The following is a 21,851-nucleotide window of genomic DNA, read 5'->3' as shown; positions in this document are numbered from 1 at the left end:
ACAACGCCCAGATCAGCTATGAAAATGTAAATGAACTAAATTCTTTGGTTAAAATACAGCCAAATATGTTTAAAACAAAACAAACTAACAGAAACAACCTGTCTATAATCCATTTATGAGAGACACGTAATATTTGAAAGTAAAAGAATGAGAAAAGATTTACCAGCCAAATAGTGGTAAGAGTGCTGGTATAGATAGGCTAATATCAGAGATAAATCAGTCTTTAATAAGAAAAAGCATTGTTGGGGAGAAAGAAGACTACTTAACATTAAAGGAAAAAGAAGTAGAAACTTAGAGGAAAAACTAAAATCTACAGAAATAATAGTGTAGTAAACATTCACATAAACACTACCTTCACTACCAAGATTCAATGATTGTTAACATTTTGCTGTATTTATATCTTCTAAATAAGGAAGAAAAAGGAAATTATATCATCTAACCAAAATATTATTATATCTAGGAAGATTAACAATTCTTACATGCAGTACATCTTCAGATTTCCAGAGTTGTCCCAATTATGTCCCTTAAAGCTATCCTCCATCGCCAAAGATCTATTCTTTGTACATGCAGTAAATTATTTGTCTTTTAGTCTTTCTTTCTGTTGTTGTTAGAGACAGAGTCTCACTTTGTTCCCTCAGTAGAATGCTGTGACATCACAGCTCACAGCAACCTCCAGCTCTTGGGCTTCCGTGATTCTCTTGCTTCAGCCTCCTGAGTAGCTGGGACTACAGGCGCCTGCCACAACACCCGGCTATTTTTTGTTGCAGTTTAGCCAGGGCGGTTTCAATCCCGCCACCCTCCATATATGGGGCCAACACCCTACTCACTGAGCCACAGGCACCGCCCTGTCTTTTAGTCTTGAACAGACTACCAGTTTGTTTTCTCATGATATGATTTATTAAACAGTAGAATATCCCACATTTTGGGTCAGTATGATCTTCATGGCTTTAACTCTCAAAGAGAAAAAAAAGTGTTATAGAATAGAATGTCCCATTCTGTATTTGACTCATTATTTCATTATAGCAATTGTAGGATATTTCTTTAGCCTCCATATTTCTTCAAAACTGAAAATTAAGTATGGTTGAGCCTGGTAACTCATGCCTGTAATCCCAGCACTTTGGAAGGCCAAGAGTTAGACCTAAGCAAGAGCAAAAAAAAAAGGAAAATTTGGCCAGATATGGTGGCATGTGCCTATAGTCCCAGCTACTCAGGAGGACCACTTGAGCCCAAGAGTTTGAGTTTACATAGAGCTAATGGCAATATCACTACACTCTAGCCAAGGTGACAGAGTGAGACCCTCTCTTTTTTTTTTTTTTTATTGTTGGGGATTCATTGAGGGTAAGCCAGGTTACACTGATTGCAATTGTTCGATAAAGTCCCTCTTGCAGTCATGTCTTGCCCCCATAAAGTGTGACACACACCAAGGCCCCACCCCCCTCCATCCCTCTTTCTCCTTTTCCTCCCCCCCCATAACCTTAATTGTCATTAATTGTCCTCATATCAAAATTGAGTACATAGGATTTATGCTTCTCCATTCTTGTGATGCTTTACTAAGAATAATGTCTTCCACTTCCATCCAGGTTAATACGAAGGATGTGAAGTCTCCATTTTTTTTAGTAGCTGAATAGTATTCCATGGTGTACATATACCACAGCTTGTTAATCCATTCCTGGGTTGGTGGGCATTTAGGCTCTTTCCACATTTTGGCGATTGTAAATTGAGCTGCACTAAACAGTCTAGTACAAGTGTCCTTGTGATAAAAGGATTTTTTTCCTTCTGGGTAGATGCCCAGTAATGGGATTGCAGGATCAAATGGGAGGTCTAGCTTGAGTGCTTTGAGGTTTCTCCATACTTCCTTCCAGAAAGGTTGTACTAGTTTGCAGTCCCACCAGCAGTGTAAAATGTTCCCTTCTCTCCACATCCACGCCAGCATCTGCAGTTTTGAGATTTTGTGATGTGGGCCATTCTCACTGGGGTTAGATGATATCTCAGGGTTGTTTTGATTTGCATTTCTCTAATATATAGAGATGATGAACATTTTTTCATGTGTTTGTTAGCCATTCGTCTGTCATCTTTAGAGAAGGTTCTATTCATGTCTCTTGCCCATTGATATATGGAATTGTTGGCTTTTTTCATGTGGATTAATTTGAGTTCTCTACAGATCTAGTTATCAAGCTTTTGTCTGATTGAAAATATGCAAATATCCTTTCCCATTGTGTAGGTTGTCTCTTTGCTTTGGTTATTGTCTCCTTAGCTGTACAGAAGCTTTTCAGTTTAATGAAGTCCCATTTGATTATTTTTGTTGTTGTTGCAATTGCCATGGCAGTCTTCTTCATGAAGTCTTACCCCAGGCCAATATCTTCCAGTGTTTTTCCTATGTTTTCTTGGAGGATTTTTATTGTTTCTTGCCTTAAATTTAAGTCCTTTATCCATCTTGAATCAATTTTTGTGAGTGGGGAAAGGTGTGGGTCCAGTTTCAGTCTTTTACATGTAGACATCTAGTTCTCCCAACACCATTTATTGAATAGGGAGTCTTTCCCCCAAGGTATGTTCTTGTTTGGTTTATCAAAGATTAGGTGGTTGTAAGATGTTAGTTTCATTTCTTGGTTTTCAATTTGATTCCAAGTGTCTATGTCTCTGTTTTTGTGCCAGTACCATGCTGTCTTGAGCACTATGGCTTTGTAGTACAGACTAAAATCTGGTATGCTGATGCCCCCAGCTTTATTTTTATTACTAAGAACTGCCTTAGCTATACGGGGTTTTTTCCGGTTCCATACAAAATGCAGAATCATTTTCCCCAAATCTTGGAAGTATGATGTTGGTATTTTGATAGGAATGGCATTGAATAGGTAGATTGCTTTGGGAAGTATAGACATTTTAACAATGTTGATTCTTCCCATCCATGAGCATGGTATGTTCTTCCATTTGTTAATATCCTCTGCTATTTCCTTTTTGAGGATTTCATAATTTTCTTTATAGAGGTCCTTCACCTCCTTCGTTAGGTATATTCCTAGGTATTTCATTTTCTCTGAAACTATGGTGAAGGGAGTTGTGTCCTTAATTAGCTTCTCATCTTGACTGTTATTGGTGTATACAAAGGCTACTGACTTGTGGACATTGATTGTATATCCTGAAACATTACTGTATTTTTTGATGACTTCTAGGAGTCTTGTGCTTGAGTCTTTGGGGTTCTCTGAGTATAAGATCATGTCGTCAGCAAAGAGGGAGAGTTTGACCTCCTCTACTCCCATTTGGAGTCCCTTTATTTCCTTGTCTTGCCTAATTGTATTGGCTAGAACTTCCAGCACTAATAGTAAAGGTGACAGAGAACAACCTTGTCTGGTTCCAGTTCTAAGAGGAAAAGCTTTCAGTTTTACTCCATTCAGTAAAATATTGGCTGTGGGTTTGTCATAGATAGCTTCAATCAGTTTTAGAAATGTGCCACCTATGCTTATACTCTTCAGTGTTCTAATTAGAAAAGGATGCTGGATTTTATCAAATGCTTTTTCTGCATCTGTTGAGAGGATCATGTGATCTTTATTTTTGCCTCTGTTAATATGGTGGATAACATTTATGGACTTGTGTATGTTAAACCAGCCTTGCATCCCTAGGATGAAGCCTACTTGATCATGATGAATGACTTTTTTGATGATAAGCTGTAATCTATTGGCTAGGATTTTGTTGAGAATTTTTGCATCTATATTCATGAGTGAGATTGGTCTGAAATTCTCCTTTTTGTTTGGGTCTTTTCCTGGTTTTGGTATCAGGGTGATGTTTGCTTCATAGAATGTGTTGGGGAGGATTCCTTCTTCCTCAATTTTTTGGAATAATTTCTGCAGTACAGGAATAAGCTCCTCCTTGAAGGTTTTATAGAACTCTGGTGTGAAGCCATCTGGACCAGGGCATTTTTTGGTTGGAAGCTTTTTTATTGTTTCTTTGATCTCAGTGCTTGAAATTGGTCTGTTCAGGAGGTCTATTTCTTCCTGGCTAAGTCTAGGGAGAGGGTGTGATTCCAAATATTGATCCATTTCCTTCACATTGTCAAATTTCTGGGCATAGAGTTTCTGGTAGTATTCAGAGATGATCTCTTGTATCTCTGTGGGATCAGTTGTTATTTCCCCTTTATCATTTCTGATTGAGGTTACTAGAGATTTTACTTTTCTATTTCTCATTAGTCTGGCCAATGGTTTATCTATTTCATTTATTTTTTCGAAAAACCAACTCCTTGTTTCATTAATTTTCTGAATGATTCTTTTGTTTTCAATTTCATTGATCTCTGATTTGATTTTGGATATTTCTTTTCTTCTACTGAGTTTAGGCTTTAGATTGTTCTTCTTTTTCCAATTCCATAAGATGGCTTGTGAGATTGTTGATGCGCTCTCTCTCTGTTTTTCGAATGTAGGCATCTAAAGCGATGAATTTTCCTCTCAAAACTGCTTTTGCAGTATCCCACAGGTTTTGGTAGCTTGTGTCTTCATTGTTGTTATGCTCAAGGAAGTTAATGATTTCCTGTTTTATTTCTTCCTGCACCCATCTGTTATTCAACAGAAGATTGTTTAATTTCCATGCCTTTGTGTAGGGTGGAGCGTTTTTGTTAGAGTTGAGTTCCACCTTTAATGCCTTATGGTCTGAGAAGATACAAGGTAAAATTTCAATTCTTTCGATTCTGTTGATATTTGTTTTGTGTCCCAGGATATGATCAATTTTGGAGAATGTTCCATGGGGTGATGAGAAGAATGTATATTCTTTCTTTGGGATGGAGTGTTCTATATGCGTCTATCAAGCACAGTTGTTCTAGGGTCTCATTTAAATCTCTTATATCTTTGTTTAATTTCTGTTTAGAGGATCTGTCCAGCTCTGTAAGAGGAGTGTTAAAGTCCCCTGTTGTTATGGTATTATCAGATATCATATTGCTCAGACTGAGTAAAGTCTGTTTCAAGAATCTGGGAGCGGGCGGCGCCTATGGCTCAGTCGGTAAGGCGCCGGCCCCATATACCGAGGGTGGCGGGTTCAAACCTGGCCAAACTGCAACCAAAAAATAGCCAGGCGTTGGTGGTTGTGTGGTGGCGTGTCGGAAACCGGTAGCGCTTGCAGCATGGCTGACCAATTGACTGAAGAGCAGATTGCAGAATTCAAAGAAGCTTTTTCACTATTTGACAAGGATGGTGATGGAACTATAACAACAAAGGAATTGGGAACTGTAATGAGGTCTCTTGGACAGAATCCCACAGAAGCAGAGTTACAGGACATGATTAATGAAGTAGATGCTGATGGTAATGGCACAGTTGACTTCCCTGAATTTCTGACAGTGATGGCAAGAAAAATGAAAGACACAGACAGTGAAGAAGAAATTAGAGAAGCATTCCGTGTGTTTGATAAGGATGGCAATGGCTATATCAGTGCAGCAGAGCTTCGCCATGTGATGACAAACCTCGGAGAGAAGTTAACAGATGAAGAAGTTGACGAAATGATCAGGGAAGCAGATAATTGATGGTGATGGTCAAGTAAACTATGAAGAGTTTGTACAAATGATGACAGCAAAGTGAAGACATTGTACAGAATGTGTTAAATTTCTTGTACAAAATTGTTTATTTGCCTTTTCTTTGTTTGTAACTTATCTGTAAAAGGTTTCTCACTACTGTCAAAAAAATATGCATGTATAGTAATTAGGACTTCATTCCTCCATGTTTTCTTCCCTTATCCTTATCTTACTGTCATTGTCCTGAAACCTTATTTTAGAAAATTGATCAAGTAACATGTTGCATGCGGCTTACTCTGGATATATCTAAGCCCTTCTGCACATCTAAACTTAGATGGAGTTGGTCAAATGAGGGAACATCTGGGTTATGCCTTTTTTTAAAGTAGTTTTTTTAGGAACTGTCAGCATGTTGTTGTTGAAGTGTGGAGTTGTAACTCTGCGTGGACTATGGACAGTCAACAATATGTACTTAAAAGTTTGCCCTATTGCAAAACGGGTGTATTATCCAGGTACTCGTACACTATTTTTTTTGTACTGCTGGTCCTGTACCAGAAACATTTTCTTTTATTGTTACTTGCTTTTAAACTTTGTTTAGCCAATTAAAGAAAATCTGCTTATGGCACAATTTGCCTCAAATCCATTCCAAGTTGTATATTTGTTTTCCAATAAAAAAATTACAATTTAAAAAAAAAAAAATAGCCGGGCGTTGTGGTGGATGCCTGTAGTCCCAGCTACTCGGGAGGCTGAGGCAAGAGAATGGCCTTAAGCCCAGGAGTTGGAGGTTGCTGTGAGCTGTGTGAGGCCACGGCACTCTACCGAGTGCCATAAAGTGAGACTCTGTCTCTACAAAAAAAAAAAAAAGAATCTGGGAGCATTTAAATTGGGTGCATAAATATTTAGACTTGAAACATCTTCTTGTTGTATTTTTCCCTTGACCAGTATAAAGTGGCCATCTTTGTCTTTTTTGACTTTAGTTGCTTTAAATCCACATGAATCTGAAAGTAAGATTGCAACTCCTCTTTTCTTCTGAATGCCATTTGCCTGAAAAATTGTCTTCCAACCCTTGACTCGGAGCTTTAATTTGTCTTTTGAAGCCAGGTGTGTTTCTTGCAGACAGCAAATGGATGGCTTGTGTTTTTTAATCCAGTCAGCCTATCTATGTCTCTTCAGTGGGGAATTCAAGCCATTAACATTTATTGAGATAATTGATAAGTGTGGTAGTATTCTATTCATCTTACTTTGTGAGAGTCCATTGCTTAGTTTTATCTTGTGCATCAGTGTGGAGGTTAGGTTCTGTCCTTTAATTTCTGAGTTCTTACTTTGCTGCTGATCCATTGTAGTTGTCGTTGTGCAGAACAGGTTGAAGTATTTGCTGTAGAGCTGGTCTTGTTGTGGCGAATTTCCTCAATGTTTGTATATCCGTAAATGATTTGATTTCTCCATCAATTTTGAAGCTTAGCTTAGCAGGGTACAGAATTCTGGGCTGGAAATTGTTCTGTTTAAGTAGATTAAAGGTAGATGACCATTGTCTTCTTGCTTGGAAAGTTTCATTAGAGAAGTCTGCAGTCACTCTGATGGATTTGCCCCTGTACAGACCCTCTCTTAAAAAAAAAAGGCTAAATATAAAGACTTGATTAGATTCAATTTAAATGTTTTGCAAGTATACTTCATGGGTGATGTGTTATTTATGTTCCATCATATCAAGAGGTATGTGATATGTGTTGCATCGTATCAAGAGGTATGTGGTATATGTTGGATTATTCTACTATTAACAGTTCTAAGCCACATCTCTCATTCATTGTAAGGTATATTTTCCCTTGGCCAGGCATGGTGACTCACGCCTGTAATCCTAGCACTCTGGAAGGCTGAGTCAGGTGGATTGCATGAGCTCAGGAGTTCAAGACTAGCCTGAGCAAAAGTGAGACGCTGTCTCTACTAAAAATAGAAAAACTGAGGCAAGAGGATTGCTTGAGCCTAAGAGTTGGAGGTTGCTGTGAGCTATGATGCCACCCAGGTGACAGCTTGAGACTCTTGTCTCAAAAATAAATAAATAAAAAAGGGTATGTTTTCCCCTTTGTCTTTAATGTATGGGGAAATTTTGGCATTATATCAATATCCTATTCACTATCAACTTTTTTTGGGCGGGGGGCAAGGTCTCCCTCTGTCACTCATTCTAGCTTAGCATCATCACAGCTCATTGCACATAGCAATCTCAAACTCAAGAGATCTTTCTGCCTCGGCTTCCTGAATAGCTAAGACTCCCAACACATACCTGCCTGGCTAGCAGTGGTCCCCTGTGTGCCCACCTGCCTGGCTAATTTTTTTCTATTTTTTATAAAGATAGGTTCTCTCACTCTTCCTCAGGCTAGCCTTGAACTCCTGGCCTCCCAAAGCACGAGTATTACAGGAGTGAGCCACCACACCCAGCTTAATGGTTTTAGCATTCTTTGATCCTTTCTTGAACCAGTTATTTAATATCATTTTACATTCTTTTATAAAAAAGAGCTTTCATCTTTAAGATGGGAATAACACCAATTTTTCCTAAAAAGGCAGGATGCATGCATAATTCTTTCCATTTAATGTTCAGTTATCTAAGGATATAATTAATTAACAGTCAACTACAGAAGTGCAAATGCTACTTTTGCCTTTTTATTTTTAGGGACTTAGGAGTTTTATTGTTGTTGTTAATATATACAGTGTGTTATAGTTAATTGTAGGCCTTACTCTTTTTATTGAGAATTGTCAAATATTGTCAGTAGGACAGGTTGGCCTCTGTGTTGTTTTGATATCCGTCTAGGCCAAAAAGATATTCATGGTCTCTCCTCTTAAAATGCTTTAATACTGGCCCTTTTCTCCATTAGTTGTAGTCATTGTTTTGTTATTTTGTTATTTTATACAGTCTATGCATATTTATATAGATTAGCCTCTAGATCCCCCCCTTTGTTTTTGCTTTCTATGGCTGCAATAACAGATTACGACAAACCTGGTTGTTTTTAACACCACAAATTTATTCTCTTATAATTCTGGAGCTCAGAAATAGGTTTCACGGGGTAAAAACCAAGGTGTCAGCAAGGCCATCCTTTATTAGTAAAGAATGGAATGGAAGAGGTATTTGAAAAGAAGATGGCCATAAATCTTTGGAGGCTATAGGGAAGAATCTGATCTCTTGCCTTTTCCAGCTTCTTGCTGGAATTTCTTGCATTTCACAGCTCATGGCCACTTCAAGTCCAGCAGTATAGCATCTTCAAATCTCTCTCTGCTAGGTTTTCATTAGCCTAAGTCTTTGTAGTAAAATTTGCCTTTCCTGGGATCCTGCCCATTAGACAGGGTCCTTTAAGACCTGTGGAACTGGCAGCAATTGACTGAAGAAAAGTAAAGTTAAAGGGGGTGAGGGACACATTGTACCCCATGATTGCATTAATGTACACAGCTATGATTTAATTTTAAAAAGGAGGGGCAAGAGATAAAGAGACAGGACACTCAGAATTTTCAAAGAATTTTCCTTAAGATGGGAATAACTCTAATTTGCTAACTCAAGCTAGCAGGGGACCACTGCTAGCTTGTGGCGTTCTAGCAAGTGGCCCTGAGTGAGTGTTTGTTCCACTCAGCTATTATTGAAGCCTGTTTTCTCATTTAGCCCAGAGGGTAAGCTGAGGAAGAGAACAAAAACGTCAGCACTTTCTCTGAGTAAGCATGTTAGCTCTTAGTCTATTAACTTTAAGGGTTTGAGCAGCCTTGAGAAATCTGAAACCTGAGGCTTGTGTGAGTGTAGCCTCCTATCTGTGTTCACGCACACAGATTCCTTGGAGGAGGTAATCCCCTTTAGGATTACCATGGAGCAGACCCGACAGTGTCAGGCTCCTCTGAAGAATCAGTGGAACAGAAGAATTTTCTTCTGATCTCCACCCAGAGGCTTCTTCCTCTGTGATTAGGGTAAAACCCCTCCTGCTCATATTTCAGGGCTCGAGCTGTTCCCTTAGTCTCTGCCCTACTGGCCATAATACAAATCCCCACACGGGGTATTTGCTTTGACTTTTGACTGGGCACAGGACAACCTGGTTAATGTTCCTTTCCAGGTCTTACGTGTAGCTTTGTCTACGGCCATTCTTCAGAATGTTTACAGACCCAGCCAGGATGTTTGCAAGCTGTATCTCTTATAGGCCAGGCTTCTAGTAAAAGCAGGAACTGCTCAGATAAGTAATTTAGCTGCAGGTTTGATAGTAAGCTAGCTGAACTATTTTTTGTTTGTTTGTTTGTTTTGAGACAGAGCCTCAAGCTGTTGCCCTGGGTAGAGTGCAGTGGTGCCACAGCTCACAGCAGAAACTCCTGGGCTTAAGCAATTATCTTGCCTCAGCCTCCCAAGTACCTGGGACCACAGGCGCCCGACTATATTTTGGTTGTAGTTGTCATTGTTGTTTGGGAGGCCCAGGTGGATTTGAACCAGCCAGCTCTGGTGTATGTGGCTGGTGCTTTAGCCACTTGAGCTACAGGCGCTGAGCCAGCTGAACTGTTTTTATTCTGCCTTGCTCAGCTTATTTCTCTGTTTTTCCCTTTTTCTGGGGGTGTTTTTCCTTGCCTAAAATGGGATCTTCTGTCCCCATTCTCCCTGCGGCCTTCACTTCCCTCTTACACATATAAGGATATTTGTGATTGCATTTAGGACCCTCATAGATAATCCAGAATAATTTTTCCATCTCAAGAAACTTGATCACATCAGCAAAGTTCCTTTTGTCAATAGAAAATAACATTTACAGATTCTGGATTTTAGTATACAGCGCAGTCATCTTGGGATCCCTTATTCAGCCTATCATGTCATTCTTTTATATTATTCCTTCTGGGCTTAGTTTCCTCTTTCCAAATTGTAGGCTATTTTCTTTTTGCATCTTAAAGTCATTATCTTTTTGCTTCTTTCACTGCCATTAAGAAGTATGCCGCTCAGCGCTTATGGCTTAGGCGGCTAAGGCTCCAACCACATACACCTGAGCTGGCGGGTTCGAATCCAGCCTAGGCTTGCCAAACAACAATGATGGCTGCAACCAAACAAAAAATAGCCAGGTGTTGTGGCAGGTGCCTGTAGTCCCAGCTACTTGGGAGGTGGAGGCAAGAGAATAGCTTGAGCCCAGGAGTTGGAGGTTGCTGTGAGCTGTGATGCCATGACACTCCACCCAGGGCGGCAGCCTGAGGCTCTGTCTCAAAAAAAAAAAAGAAGTATGCCATCTAACTTATTTTTCTGTTCTCTCTGGCTTACCATAAGAGCTTTTCTGCTCTTTAACTTGAACTTGTGTAGTTTTGGATTTAGTTTTCTCTATCGTGGCTAGACTCAGTGTGCTAATCTAATCTGAGTAGTTTTGATTTTTATTTTGGAAAATTTATGGCCATCTTCTTTTCAAATACCTCTTCCATTCCATTCTTCCCAGATTAACTAATTCTATTCTTTATGTGTTTCATATTTGCCATCCATTTATCTCTGTTGGCTAATTTTCTCAGAATCTTCTAGTTCCTTAATTCTCTCTTTAGTTCTGATTTATTTAGTTCACTTGAGATTTCACTTTAGTGACTATGCTTCAAAACTCAGGTTTTTAGAATTTCCTCATGCTTCATCTTTATATGTATTGTCTTTAAGCTTAGAGGTCTTCTAGAGTTATTTCAGTAGGAATATCCTCATGTGTTTTGGTCCACAATTTATTAGCTTTGGTTTCTTTGTGAAGCTGATTCTCCCCCCCCCCCCAGAGATAGCTGGAATTTTCCTCACTAAAAGATTAATGTCCTGCCCTCTTTTCAGTACCAGATTGTTTTAACAATTTTTTTTTTTTTTCCGAAATTTTTAGGACCATTTCTCTGTTTTAGCTTTGGTAATATTTGTTTTTTGCTTTTTTTTCTTTTAATATATATATTAGGCTAGTTTTCTATAGTTTTCTCCTTTGGCCTGTTAAGGATTATGTTAACTAATGGCTGTCCTTGTGCTTAAATATACATATTTATGTATTATATAGGTTTTTTTGTGTGTGTGTTCGTCAGGTTTTGGCGAACATCTAGTTTTGCTAGCTTTGTAAAAGTAGTTTGGAAGATTTTCTTTTTTATATACACTATCACCTGTTAATAATTGATATTATGATTACATTTTCTTTAAATGTTTGATAGCAACTAATCATCATAATGGAGTCCAATCATCTGGACTTGATACCTTTTTATAGGAATGAGGGGAGCTAATGGCTGTGGAGTTTTTGGGCCATAGCTGCCCTTCAGTTCCTTCCATAGCAATTTATCTGCATTTATATTTTAACATAGGCATCTCTTAAGGTAGGCTTTTAAAAACATTTTTTTCCCATTTACTTATTTATTTATTTATTTTAATTGTTTGGGATTCATTGAGGTTACAAAGAATTAGGTTACAAACTGATTGCATTTGTTAAATAAAGTCCCTCTTCTAATTGTGTCCCACCCCCAAGAGGTGTGCAATACATCGGGACCTCCTATCCCCCTCTCTCCCACCCGCTCCCTGCTCCCTCATTCCCCAAAACCCCCCTTGTATTAGCTCATCTATGGCCTTCATATTAGAATTGAGTACATTGGATTCTTGTTTCTCCATTCTTGTTATGTTTTACTAAGAAGAATGTGCTTCACCTCCATCCAGGTTAATACAAAAGATGTAAAGTCTCCATCTTTTTAATGGCTGAATAGAATTCCATGGTATGAGTGTGTGTGTGTGTGTGTGTGTGTGTGTATGTATATGTATATGTATCTGACAGCTTTTTAATCCATTCCTAGGTTGGTGGGCATTTAGGCCGTTTCCACATTTTGGTGATTGTAAATTCAGCTGCAATAAACAGTCTAGTGCAAATGTCCTTATGATAAAATTTATTTTTTTCTTCTGGGTAGTTGTCCAGTAATGGGATTGCAGGATCAAATGGGAGGTCTAATTTGAGTTCTTTGCGGATTCTCCATACTTCCTTACAAAAAGGTTGTATTAGTTTGTAGTCCCACCAGCAGCGTAAAGGTGTTCCCTTCTCCTGACATCCATGCCAGCATCTGCAGCTTTGAAACTTTGTGATGTGGGCCATTCTCACTGGGTCAGGTGATATCTCAGCATGGTTTTGATTTGTATTTCTCTGATGATTTGGGATGCTGAGCATTTTTTCATGTTTGTTAGCCATTCGTCTGACTTTAGAGAAGATTCTATTCATGCCTCTCGCCCAGTGATATGTGGGATTGTTGGCTTTTGTTGTTGATTAATTTGAGTTCTCTATAGATCCTAGTTATGAAACTTTTGTCCCATTCATAAAATGCAAATATCCTGTCCCATTGTGTAGGTTGTCTATTTGGTTTGGTTGTTGTCTCCTTAGCTGTACAGAAGCTTTTCAGTTTAATTAAGTCCCATTTGTTCATTTTTGTTTTGTTGCAATTACCACGGAAGTCTTCTTCATAAAATCTTTCCCCAGGCTAGAATATTTAAGTGTTTTCCCCACACTTTCTTGGAGGATTTTTCTTATTTCATGGCTTACATTTAAATCTTTTATCCATCTTGAATCCATGTTTGTAAGTGGTGAGAGGTGCAGGTCCAGTTTCAGTCTTTTGCATGAAACAGCATTATTGAATAGGGATTCTTTTCCCCAGTATATGTTCACCCAACACCATTATTGAATAGGGATTCTTTTCCCCAGTATATGTTCTTGTTTTGCTCATTAAAGATCAGGTGGCTGTAAGATGTTAGTTTCATCTTACGGTTTTCTATTCAATTCCAAATGTCAGTGTCTCTTTTTTTGTGCCAATACCATGCTGTTTTGATCACTATGGCCTTAGAGCATAGCTGAAAGTCTCCTAGGGTGATACCCCTGGCTTTGTTTTTGTTACTAAGAATGCCTTTACTCTACAGTGTTTTTTCTGGTTCTATACCAAATAATTCATTTTTCCAAATCTTGAAAGTATGATGATGGTATTTTGATGAGGATTGTATTGAATTTGTAGATTCTTTTGGGAAGTATAGGCATTTTTGACATTGTTGATTCTTCCCAGCTATGAGCATGGTATGTTCTTCCATTTGTTAATGTCTTCTGCTATTTCTTTTCTTACGGTTTTCTTTGTAGAGGTCCTTTACCTCTTTTGTTATGTATATTACTAGGTATTTCCGTTTTGTTTGTTTGTTTGTTTTGCAATTGTTTTTTTTTTTTTTTTTTTTTTTTTTTTGCTGGGGCTTGGTTTGAACCCACCACCTCCGCCATGTGGGGCTGGCGCCCTACTCCTTTGAGCCACAGGAGCCACCCTGTTTGTTTGTTTTTTTGAAGCTGCTGTGAAAGGAATTGTGTCCTAATCAGCTTCTCATCTTGGCTGTTACTGGCATGTACACAGGTTACTGATTTGTGAACACTGATTCTGTATTTTTTTATCACTTCCAGGAGTCTTGTGGTTGCATCTTTGGGGGTTCTCTTAAGTATAAGATCATATCATCAGCAGAGAGTTTGATCTCCTCTGCCTCAATTTGGATGCCCTTTATTTCTTTCTTCTGCATGGTTATATAGGCTAGAACTTCCAGCACTATGTTGAACAGTAGTGGTGATAGAGGACAACACTGTCTGATTCCACTCTAAGTGGAAAAGCTTTCAGTTTTACACATTCAGTGTATTAGCTATGGGTTTGTCATAGAGGGCTTTGCTTTTTGGAGAGGAACTTTTTGTCATTTGTAAAGTCACTAAAAGTGATCAGTTATTTACTAAGATTACCTGGGATTAATTGCTATAGTCTACTGAAGAAATCAAAGCGGGTTAGGAAATCTTAGTAACTTTCTTGTAGTTTGGGGTTTTTTTTTATTGTTTGTTTTGAGACAGAGTCTCAGTATGTCACCCTTGGTAGAGTGCCATGGTGTCACACTCCACACACAGCAACCTCCAACTCTTGGGCTTATGCGATTCTCTTGCCTCAGCCTCCCAAGTAGCTGGGACTCCAGGCATCTGCCACAACACCCGGCTATTTTTTTGTTGGAGTTGTCATTGTTGTTTAGCAGGCCTGGGCCAGGTTTGAACCCGCCACCCTTGGTGTATGTGGCTGGTGCCATAATCACTGTGCTACAGGCACCAAGCCTAGTTTTTGGTTTTGTTTTTTATTTTTTCATTTATCGTTTAGGATTACTGTAAAAGATTTTCCTTTTTTTCCAAGGAGACATTTTTGAGACCAAAACTATGTATCTATGGTTAGCTTTCTAATACCTTACTTTACTTTCTAATATATCTATATTCCATAAGAATTGTCACAGTTCTTTCTTGAACTCTTTTGCAGAATCTAAAGAATTTTCTTTATGCAGGCAGCCTTAAAGAAAGATGGAGACTTTACCTCTTTCATGTTTACATGGATGGAGCTGGAACATATTCTTCTTAGTAAAGTATCTTAAGAATGGAAGAAAAAGTATCCAATGTACTCAGCCCTACTATGAAACTAATTTATGGCTTTCACATGAAAGCTATAATCAGTTATAACCTAAGAATAGGGGGCAGGGGGAGAGGGAGGAGAGGGAGGGGGGAGGATGGGCGGAGGGAGAGTGATTGGTGGGATTACACCTGCAGTGCATCTTACAAGGGTACATGTGAAACTTAGTAAATGTAGAATATAAATGTTTTGTTTTTTTTTTTCTGTAGAGACAGAGTCTCACTGTACCGCCCTTGTGTAGAGTGCCATGACGTCACATGGCTCACAGCAACCTCCAGCTCTTGGGCTTACGTGATTCTCTTGCCTCAGCCTCCCAAGCAGCTGAGACTACAGGCGCCCGCCACAACGCCCAGCTATTTTTTTGTTGCAGTTTGGCCGGGGCTGGGTTTGAACCCACCACCCTCGGCATATGGGGCCGGCACCTACTCACTGAGCCACAGGCATCACCCGAATATAAATGTCTTAACACAATAACTAAGAAAATGCCATGTTAACCAGTGTGATGAAAATGTGTCAAACAGTCTATAAAACCCCATGATCGCATTAATGTACACAGGTATGATTTAATAATTAAAAAAAAAAAAAAAAAAGAATTTTCTCTCCCAAACTCATTTTTTACAATTCCAATTGGGTCATTGTGACTTCTTCATTCTTTGGGTATAAAATAATTTTTCTTTGGGGAGATAAGAAACCTGATTTCTGGGCGGTACCTGTGGCTCAGTGAGTAGGGCGCCAGCCCCATATACCAAGGGTGGTGGGTTCAAACCCAGACCTGGGCAAACTGCAACAACAACAAAAAAAATAGCCAGGTGTTGTGGCAGGCGCCTGTAGTCCCAGCTACTCGAGAGGCTGAGGCAAGAGAATCGCCTAAACCCAGGAGTTGGAGGTTGCTGTGAGCTGTGATGCCATGGCACCTACCAAGGATGATAAAGTGAGACTCTGTCTCCAAAAAAAAAAAAAGAAACCTGATTTCCAGATATTCATGATGTGGCTCCACTCGATCCAACCAATTTTACCATTTTCTACACCCCAGTAAGAAAATTTCATTCTGATCAGTCCCATCTCTTCATTTCCCCCATGCTCATTTTCCTTCTTTTTTTGATTTTTTTTTTTTTTTTGCAGTTTTTGGTCAGGTTTGAACCCACCACCTTTGGTATATGGGGCCAGCACCCTACTCCTTGAGCCATAGGCACCACCCTCATTTTCCTTCTTTTTTCACTTCTCCCTTTTTTCTCCCCTATCATCCCTTGGGGGGTAGGTTTCTATGCTGACTGTAAATGAATTTTATCTCTGGATGTTTGGGTAAAAAGGATGTGGGTAATAGAGTCCTGAATTTGCTGGAGAAAGGAAAGAATCACTGAACTAGGATTACTTTTTACCCCTTCAATCCTATTCTGAAAACAGCTTAAATCTTCAGCTTTAACTGAATACCTATTATGACCAAGATAAGTGATGAGGGGACCAAAAATTAAATAAGTAATGTTTCTGATCTCAAAGTAGTTGATAGTTATGGAAAATATAATCAACTTAAGATTTTTAAGATATTAAATTTTAACTTGAACAGTGAATTCATTATTGAGGGCTGATCTAAAGAAAGTATTCATTTTTTTCAACAAATATGTATTTGAATGCTTACTGTATGCTAAGCACTGGTCTAGGCTCTGGAGATACATAAGGAAAAAAAAAGACAAAAATCCATGCCATCTTGGATCTTATTCTGTTGTGGAGTGGGGAAGACACATGCTAATAACAAAATAAATAAGTAAAATATATATAGTAAGGTGCTATAGAGCAAATAAAGTTAGGAAAGGGTATAGAAACTGGTTCTGTGTGCTTGTGAGGATTTGGAGGGGTAGAGGAGTGGTTACATTCTAAATGAGATTGTCAGAGAATATTTCATTGATAAGGTGACACTGGAGTAAAGAGTGAATGAACTTGGTAAGGTAGCAAACCTTGTAGAAATGTTGACTTAGGGAGAGACTACATTTCAGGTGGAAGGAATAGTAAATGCAAAAATCCTGCAATAGAAATAAACTTGCCATGTTTAATTAGGCCAAATGTGATTAGAGAGAGGTGAGTGAGGGTGAGAACAGTAAGAGATGAGGATAGATAAGTAGCAGAGAGTCAGGTCATGATCTTGGTGACTTTTACTTGCAGATCATTGGAGGGTTATATAGTTCGTCAGGTTTTGGTATCTACTTTCGTTAGCTTTATAAAAGTACTTTGGAAGATTCTCTTTTTTATATACTACCACCTGTTAATAATGGATACTATGATTACATTTTCTTTAAAGGTTTGATAGAAACTAATCATGTAGTTATGGCTTTAAAAGATTACTCTAGGCTCAGCGCCTGTGGCTCAAGCAGCTAAGGCACCAGCCACGTACACCTGAGCTAGGGGGTTTGAATCCAGCCCGGGACCACCAAACAACATGATGGCTGCAACCAAAAAATAGCTGGGCATTGTGGCAGGTGCCTGTGGTCTCAGCTACTTGGGAGGCGAAGGCAGGAGAATCGCTTGAGCCCAGGAGTTGGAGATTGCTGTGAGCTGTGATGCCACTGCACTCTACCCAGGGTGACAGCTTGAGGCTCTGTCTCAAAATAATAATAATAATAAAATAAATAAAAGATAACATTAGGTGTGTCATTCTAGGCATGAAACAGAAGAGACCACTTTAGAGACTATTGCATAAGAGAGAAATGATGATGGCTTAGCCTGGCTTAGCAAAATATCTACATATATTTAGTTTTGGAGATATATTGGATGTCAGGTATGGGAAAAAAGAGAGTCAAGAGTGATACTAAAGTTTTTGGTTTAAACAACTCAAAAAAAGGAGTGTGTCATTTTCTGAAAGGAAGAGACAATAGGAAAAGCAAATTTTGTGAGGTTGGTGGGAGGAGATCAGAACTAGATTTGAGATGCCTATTATTATGTCATCCTAGTAGAGATATTTTAGACAGTTGGGCATTTGGAGTTGAGTGGAAAGTTTAGAACTGGGTTTTAAAATTTGGACTTCATCAGCTCATAATTGGCATATAAGTTACAAAATTGGATGAGATCACCTAGGCATTCAGTGTAGCTAGAGGAGAGAAGACATCTAACACTATTGAGATAGGAGAAATTAGCAAAGAAGTCATGAAAGAAAATATAGTAGAACCTCTATAAGTTGACTACAGGCAAGGGAATATAACAAACTGGTCAACATACAGAGATGGTCAATATAAGGAACTAGGCCTGCTATACTGATATGTGGTACGTGTCTGCTCTATGAAAATTAGGTAAAATTAGGAGGTGGTCAATTATGGAGGTTCTACCATATTATAATATCTGATTGCAGAAAAAAGTTAAAATTCTTTTATTGCTTCTCAAACTTCTGCATATGTATCATCTTATTAAAGTTCAGTAGCTCCGAGGTGTAGCCTGAGATTCTGCTCTTATAATAAACTTCCAGAAGATGCTAATGCTCCTGGTCTGATGCAGACTGCACTTTTGAATAGCAAGATTTTATATGAACAAAGAGACATAAAATGAAAAACAAGTGAAAGATGTAATTAAGGATAGCGTAGTAAAGGTTAATGTGCAGAAAAAAGAGAATTTATAAATCAAAAAGAAACAACTAAATAGAATAAGATATAGGGGATTTTCCAAAAGCTTAAGTGCTCAGCTTTCTAAGAACATAAAGTCTAATTGCCTTCCCCCCCTTCAGATTGATAAAAAGTTCAAAAGTTTGATAAAAGCAGATGCTGATGAGATTGTGGGGAAAAGGATGGATTCATACCCTTCAGATAGGGATATAGCTGGATATACATAGTGTATTTCATCTTTTGAAAGACTATTTGGGATATTTGTTAAATTTTAAAATATGCTTGTCCTTAAATTCAGGAATCCTGCACCTAGATATCAAAATGGAAACTTGAACTTCTGCCTAGAAGAGTAGTTCAGAACTGTTCGTTGAAGTATTGTTTGATGTTGTAAAAAATGGAATAATCTAATAAATGAAGGGTCTTGGAACCTTTTTCCTCATTTATTTCCCTTTATACATTTTAAAATTGATATTTCACATTTTTCATTATAACTTTAAGTAGTTTTAAAAGCTAGAATGTCTAGTTTTTGTTATACATAAGTTAAATACATTTTTTGATCAAACCTTAAAACTGCAGGCTTAGCTCATTCTGTTCAACAAGAAAAAGTCTGATGGCTCATCTTAAAACAAACATGTTAATATGTGGCTTTGTTATAACCGCTAGACTTCTGGATTCTAGGCTGGCTGGTTGGATAAATGGATAAGGCTTGAAATCTTGCCATGATTGCATTTGTTAGGTAAAGTCCCTCTTACAATCGTGTCTTGCCCCCAAAAGGTGTGGCACATCCCAAGGTCCCACCCCCCCTTCCCTCTCTCTGCTCTTCCTTTCCCCACCCCTCCCTCCTTTCTCTCTCTGCGTCTTGTCCCCAAAAGGTATGTCACGCACTGAGACCCCACACCCCTCCCTCCTTCCCTCTCTTTGTCCTTCTCTTCTCCCACCCCCTCCCTCCTTCCCTCTGCTCTTCCTTTCCCCCCATCCTCCTCCTGCTCTCTCTCTCTGCTCTTCCCTTCCCCTATTCCCCACTGTATACTAGGTCATTAATTGTCCTTATATCAAAATTGAGTACATAGGATTCATGCTTCTCCATTCTTATGACACTTTACTAAGAATAATGTGTTCCACTTCCATCCAGGTTAAAACAAAGGATGTAAAGTCTCCATCATTTTTAATGGCTGAATAGTGTTCCATGGTATACATATGCCACAGCTTGTTAATTCATTCCTGGGTTGGTCGGCATTTAGGCTGTTTCCACATTTTGGCGATTGTAAACTGAGCTGTGATAAACAGTTAAGTGCAAGTGTCCTTATGGTAAAAGGATTTTTTTCCTTCTGGGTAGATGCCCAGTAATGGGATTGCAGGATCAAATGGGAGGTCTAGCTTGAATTCTTTGAGGTTTCTCCATACTTCCTTCCAAAAAGGTTGTATTACTTTGCAATCCCACCAGGAGGATTTCCTTCTTTTAATAGTCTATCTGTTAAGTACAAAAATACCTATTTTTTTGGACTTTATGCATCTCTCAGAACAGTGCATCTTAGTATTTGAGATGGATAAGAATTTTGCCTTTGTTTTATAAAGTGGAAACATGATTTTAAAAGGAGAACTATTAATAGTTCTTAACAGATCATTTAAAGAGAATACAAATAGAAGTTGAGAATGTGGAAATTGATTCTTTCGAAATTATCCATGTCTACCTATGTAACCCCTGGTTACCATTGAAGTTTGGAGACCATTGAAATAAGCAGTGTCTTGGTAGTATTATGAAATGAATGCTGTACAGCCTTTGAAAAGGAGTAAAATATATATGTACCTACATGGAGAGAATTCTGAGACATTATTCAGTGAAAAGCAAGTATTTAAATATTTTTATATAGTGTTTATATGTATTTATGGTTTTTACATCAGAGAAAAGGAGTCACGGAAGGTTGCTTACTAACCCATAAATAGCACTTACTTTTTGATGGGGGTGTGGGGAAAGGGAAAAGAGATTTTCACGTCTTACTTTGAATGCTAATGTATCATTTGAATCTTTTATAGTAGAGAATATATTACTAGTGTAGGAAAAATTTAAAGATACTTAACAAAAAAGGGGAAAAAACGCTATACTAAATGATTTTTAAGCTCTAAACTTTGAAGAACATTGGAAGTTACCGCAGTGTATTTGTCTACATTAAAATATTCCTAATTTATATTCTAAGTACTTTTTGTTTAAATTTTTTAAAAATTTTTTTAGGTGTGGAATATCAAACAAATGATTAAGTTGACACAGGAACATATAGAGGCCCTGTTGGACAAATTTGGTGGGGAGCATAATCCACCATCTATATATCTGGAGGTAAGCTTTTGAGTATCATATCTTTATTAATTTTGGAAAGAAGGAAGTGAAGTTATAAAAGCTTTTGTACTGATAATCTTGGTTATTTTGGGGGATAGGATTAGGAATTGATACCAGAAGAGAGAATTAGCTTTGCTTTCATTATACTTCTTAGTCTCATTTTGTTTCACTGGTTACAATAACCATGTATTACTTTAGTAATTTGGAAAACTTCAAAACTAAGGGGGAAGTCTTCTGTAAATTTCAAAATATTTATTGGATTTTAAAAAAGAGGGAGAGGATACTACTTTGAAGGGTAGAAAGCTGTAGTTACATATTGGGAAATGGGGCAGTTTTGTGTAAAATTTCTAGAATGTGTACCCCCAAAATTGGTTTCTATATCCATACAGGCAAAATTTATGATTTTTTGTTTTTTTTGAGACACAGCCTCATTTTGTCACCCTTGGTAGAATGCCATGGCATCATAACTCAAGGCAGCCTCAAACTCCTGGGCTCAAGCAATTCTCTTCTCTCAGCCTCCCAAGTGTGGCTGGGACTACAGGCATCCGCCACAATGCCCAGCTATTGTTTTTAGAGACCAGGTCTTGCGTTTGTTCAGGTTGGTCTCGAACCTGTGAGGTCAGGCAGTCCACCCGCCTTGGCCTCCCAGGGTGTTAGGATTATAGGCGTGAGCCACCGCGTCCAGCCAAAATTTATACTCTTTAAATAGTCCAACATTGTTTAGCTCCACTGTTTAATAGTGCCTTGAGGTTTGTGTAAAGCCTTGAGCATGATTGTAAATGCATAGAGTTAGTTATTGTTCTTAATCCTATGAGATAGTGGTTACTATTCAAATCACAGATAAGCTTTCTTGGCATTGGATTCCTTGTGTAAGTTAGTCTTGGTCCATATTCAGCAAGCCGAATCCAGATGGTCAGTCTCAACAGCTCATATTGTTCACCACTATCCTACTGGCTCAGCCATAGTAAGTAATCATACCAGGAAGGCTTGGCTCCCGTAGCATAGTGGTTACGGCACCAGCCACATGCACTGAGACTGG

General features: G+C 38.5%; 1 protein-coding gene and 1 pseudogene across 8 annotated transcripts in view; both read left to right on the top strand.

Annotated features, from left to right (window-relative positions):
* The window catches only part of BRAF (B-Raf proto-oncogene, serine/threonine kinase), a 228,796-nt gene that overhangs the window by 57,436 nt on the left and 149,509 nt on the right, over window positions 1–21,851 (top strand). For 6 of the 7 annotated variants that reach the window (XM_053609372.1, XM_053609368.1, XM_053609374.1 and 3 more), the window contains exon 2: window positions 20,711–20,812. The exons of the other annotated variant lie outside the window; for it this stretch is intronic. In XM_053609372.1, coding sequence (XP_053465347.1) covers window positions 20,711–20,812 — 102 coding nt within the window. The remainder of the gene's footprint in view (window positions 1–20,710; window positions 20,813–21,851) is intronic. 7 annotated transcript variants of the gene reach the window in all.
* On the top strand, window positions 5,033–6,175 carry LOC128598711 (calmodulin-1-like; annotated as a pseudogene). The gene has a single exon (XR_008383687.1). The product of XR_008383687.1 is annotated as a calmodulin-1-like (transcript).

This window comes from Nycticebus coucang, chromosome 11 (assembly GCF_027406575.1).
Source record: "Nycticebus coucang isolate mNycCou1 chromosome 11, mNycCou1.pri, whole genome shotgun sequence".
NCBI classification, from domain to species: Eukaryota; Metazoa; Chordata; class Mammalia; order Primates; family Lorisidae; genus Nycticebus; species Nycticebus coucang.
Note: the sequence above shows the minus strand (reverse complement) of the source record. Positions and strands in the feature narration are given on the sequence as shown.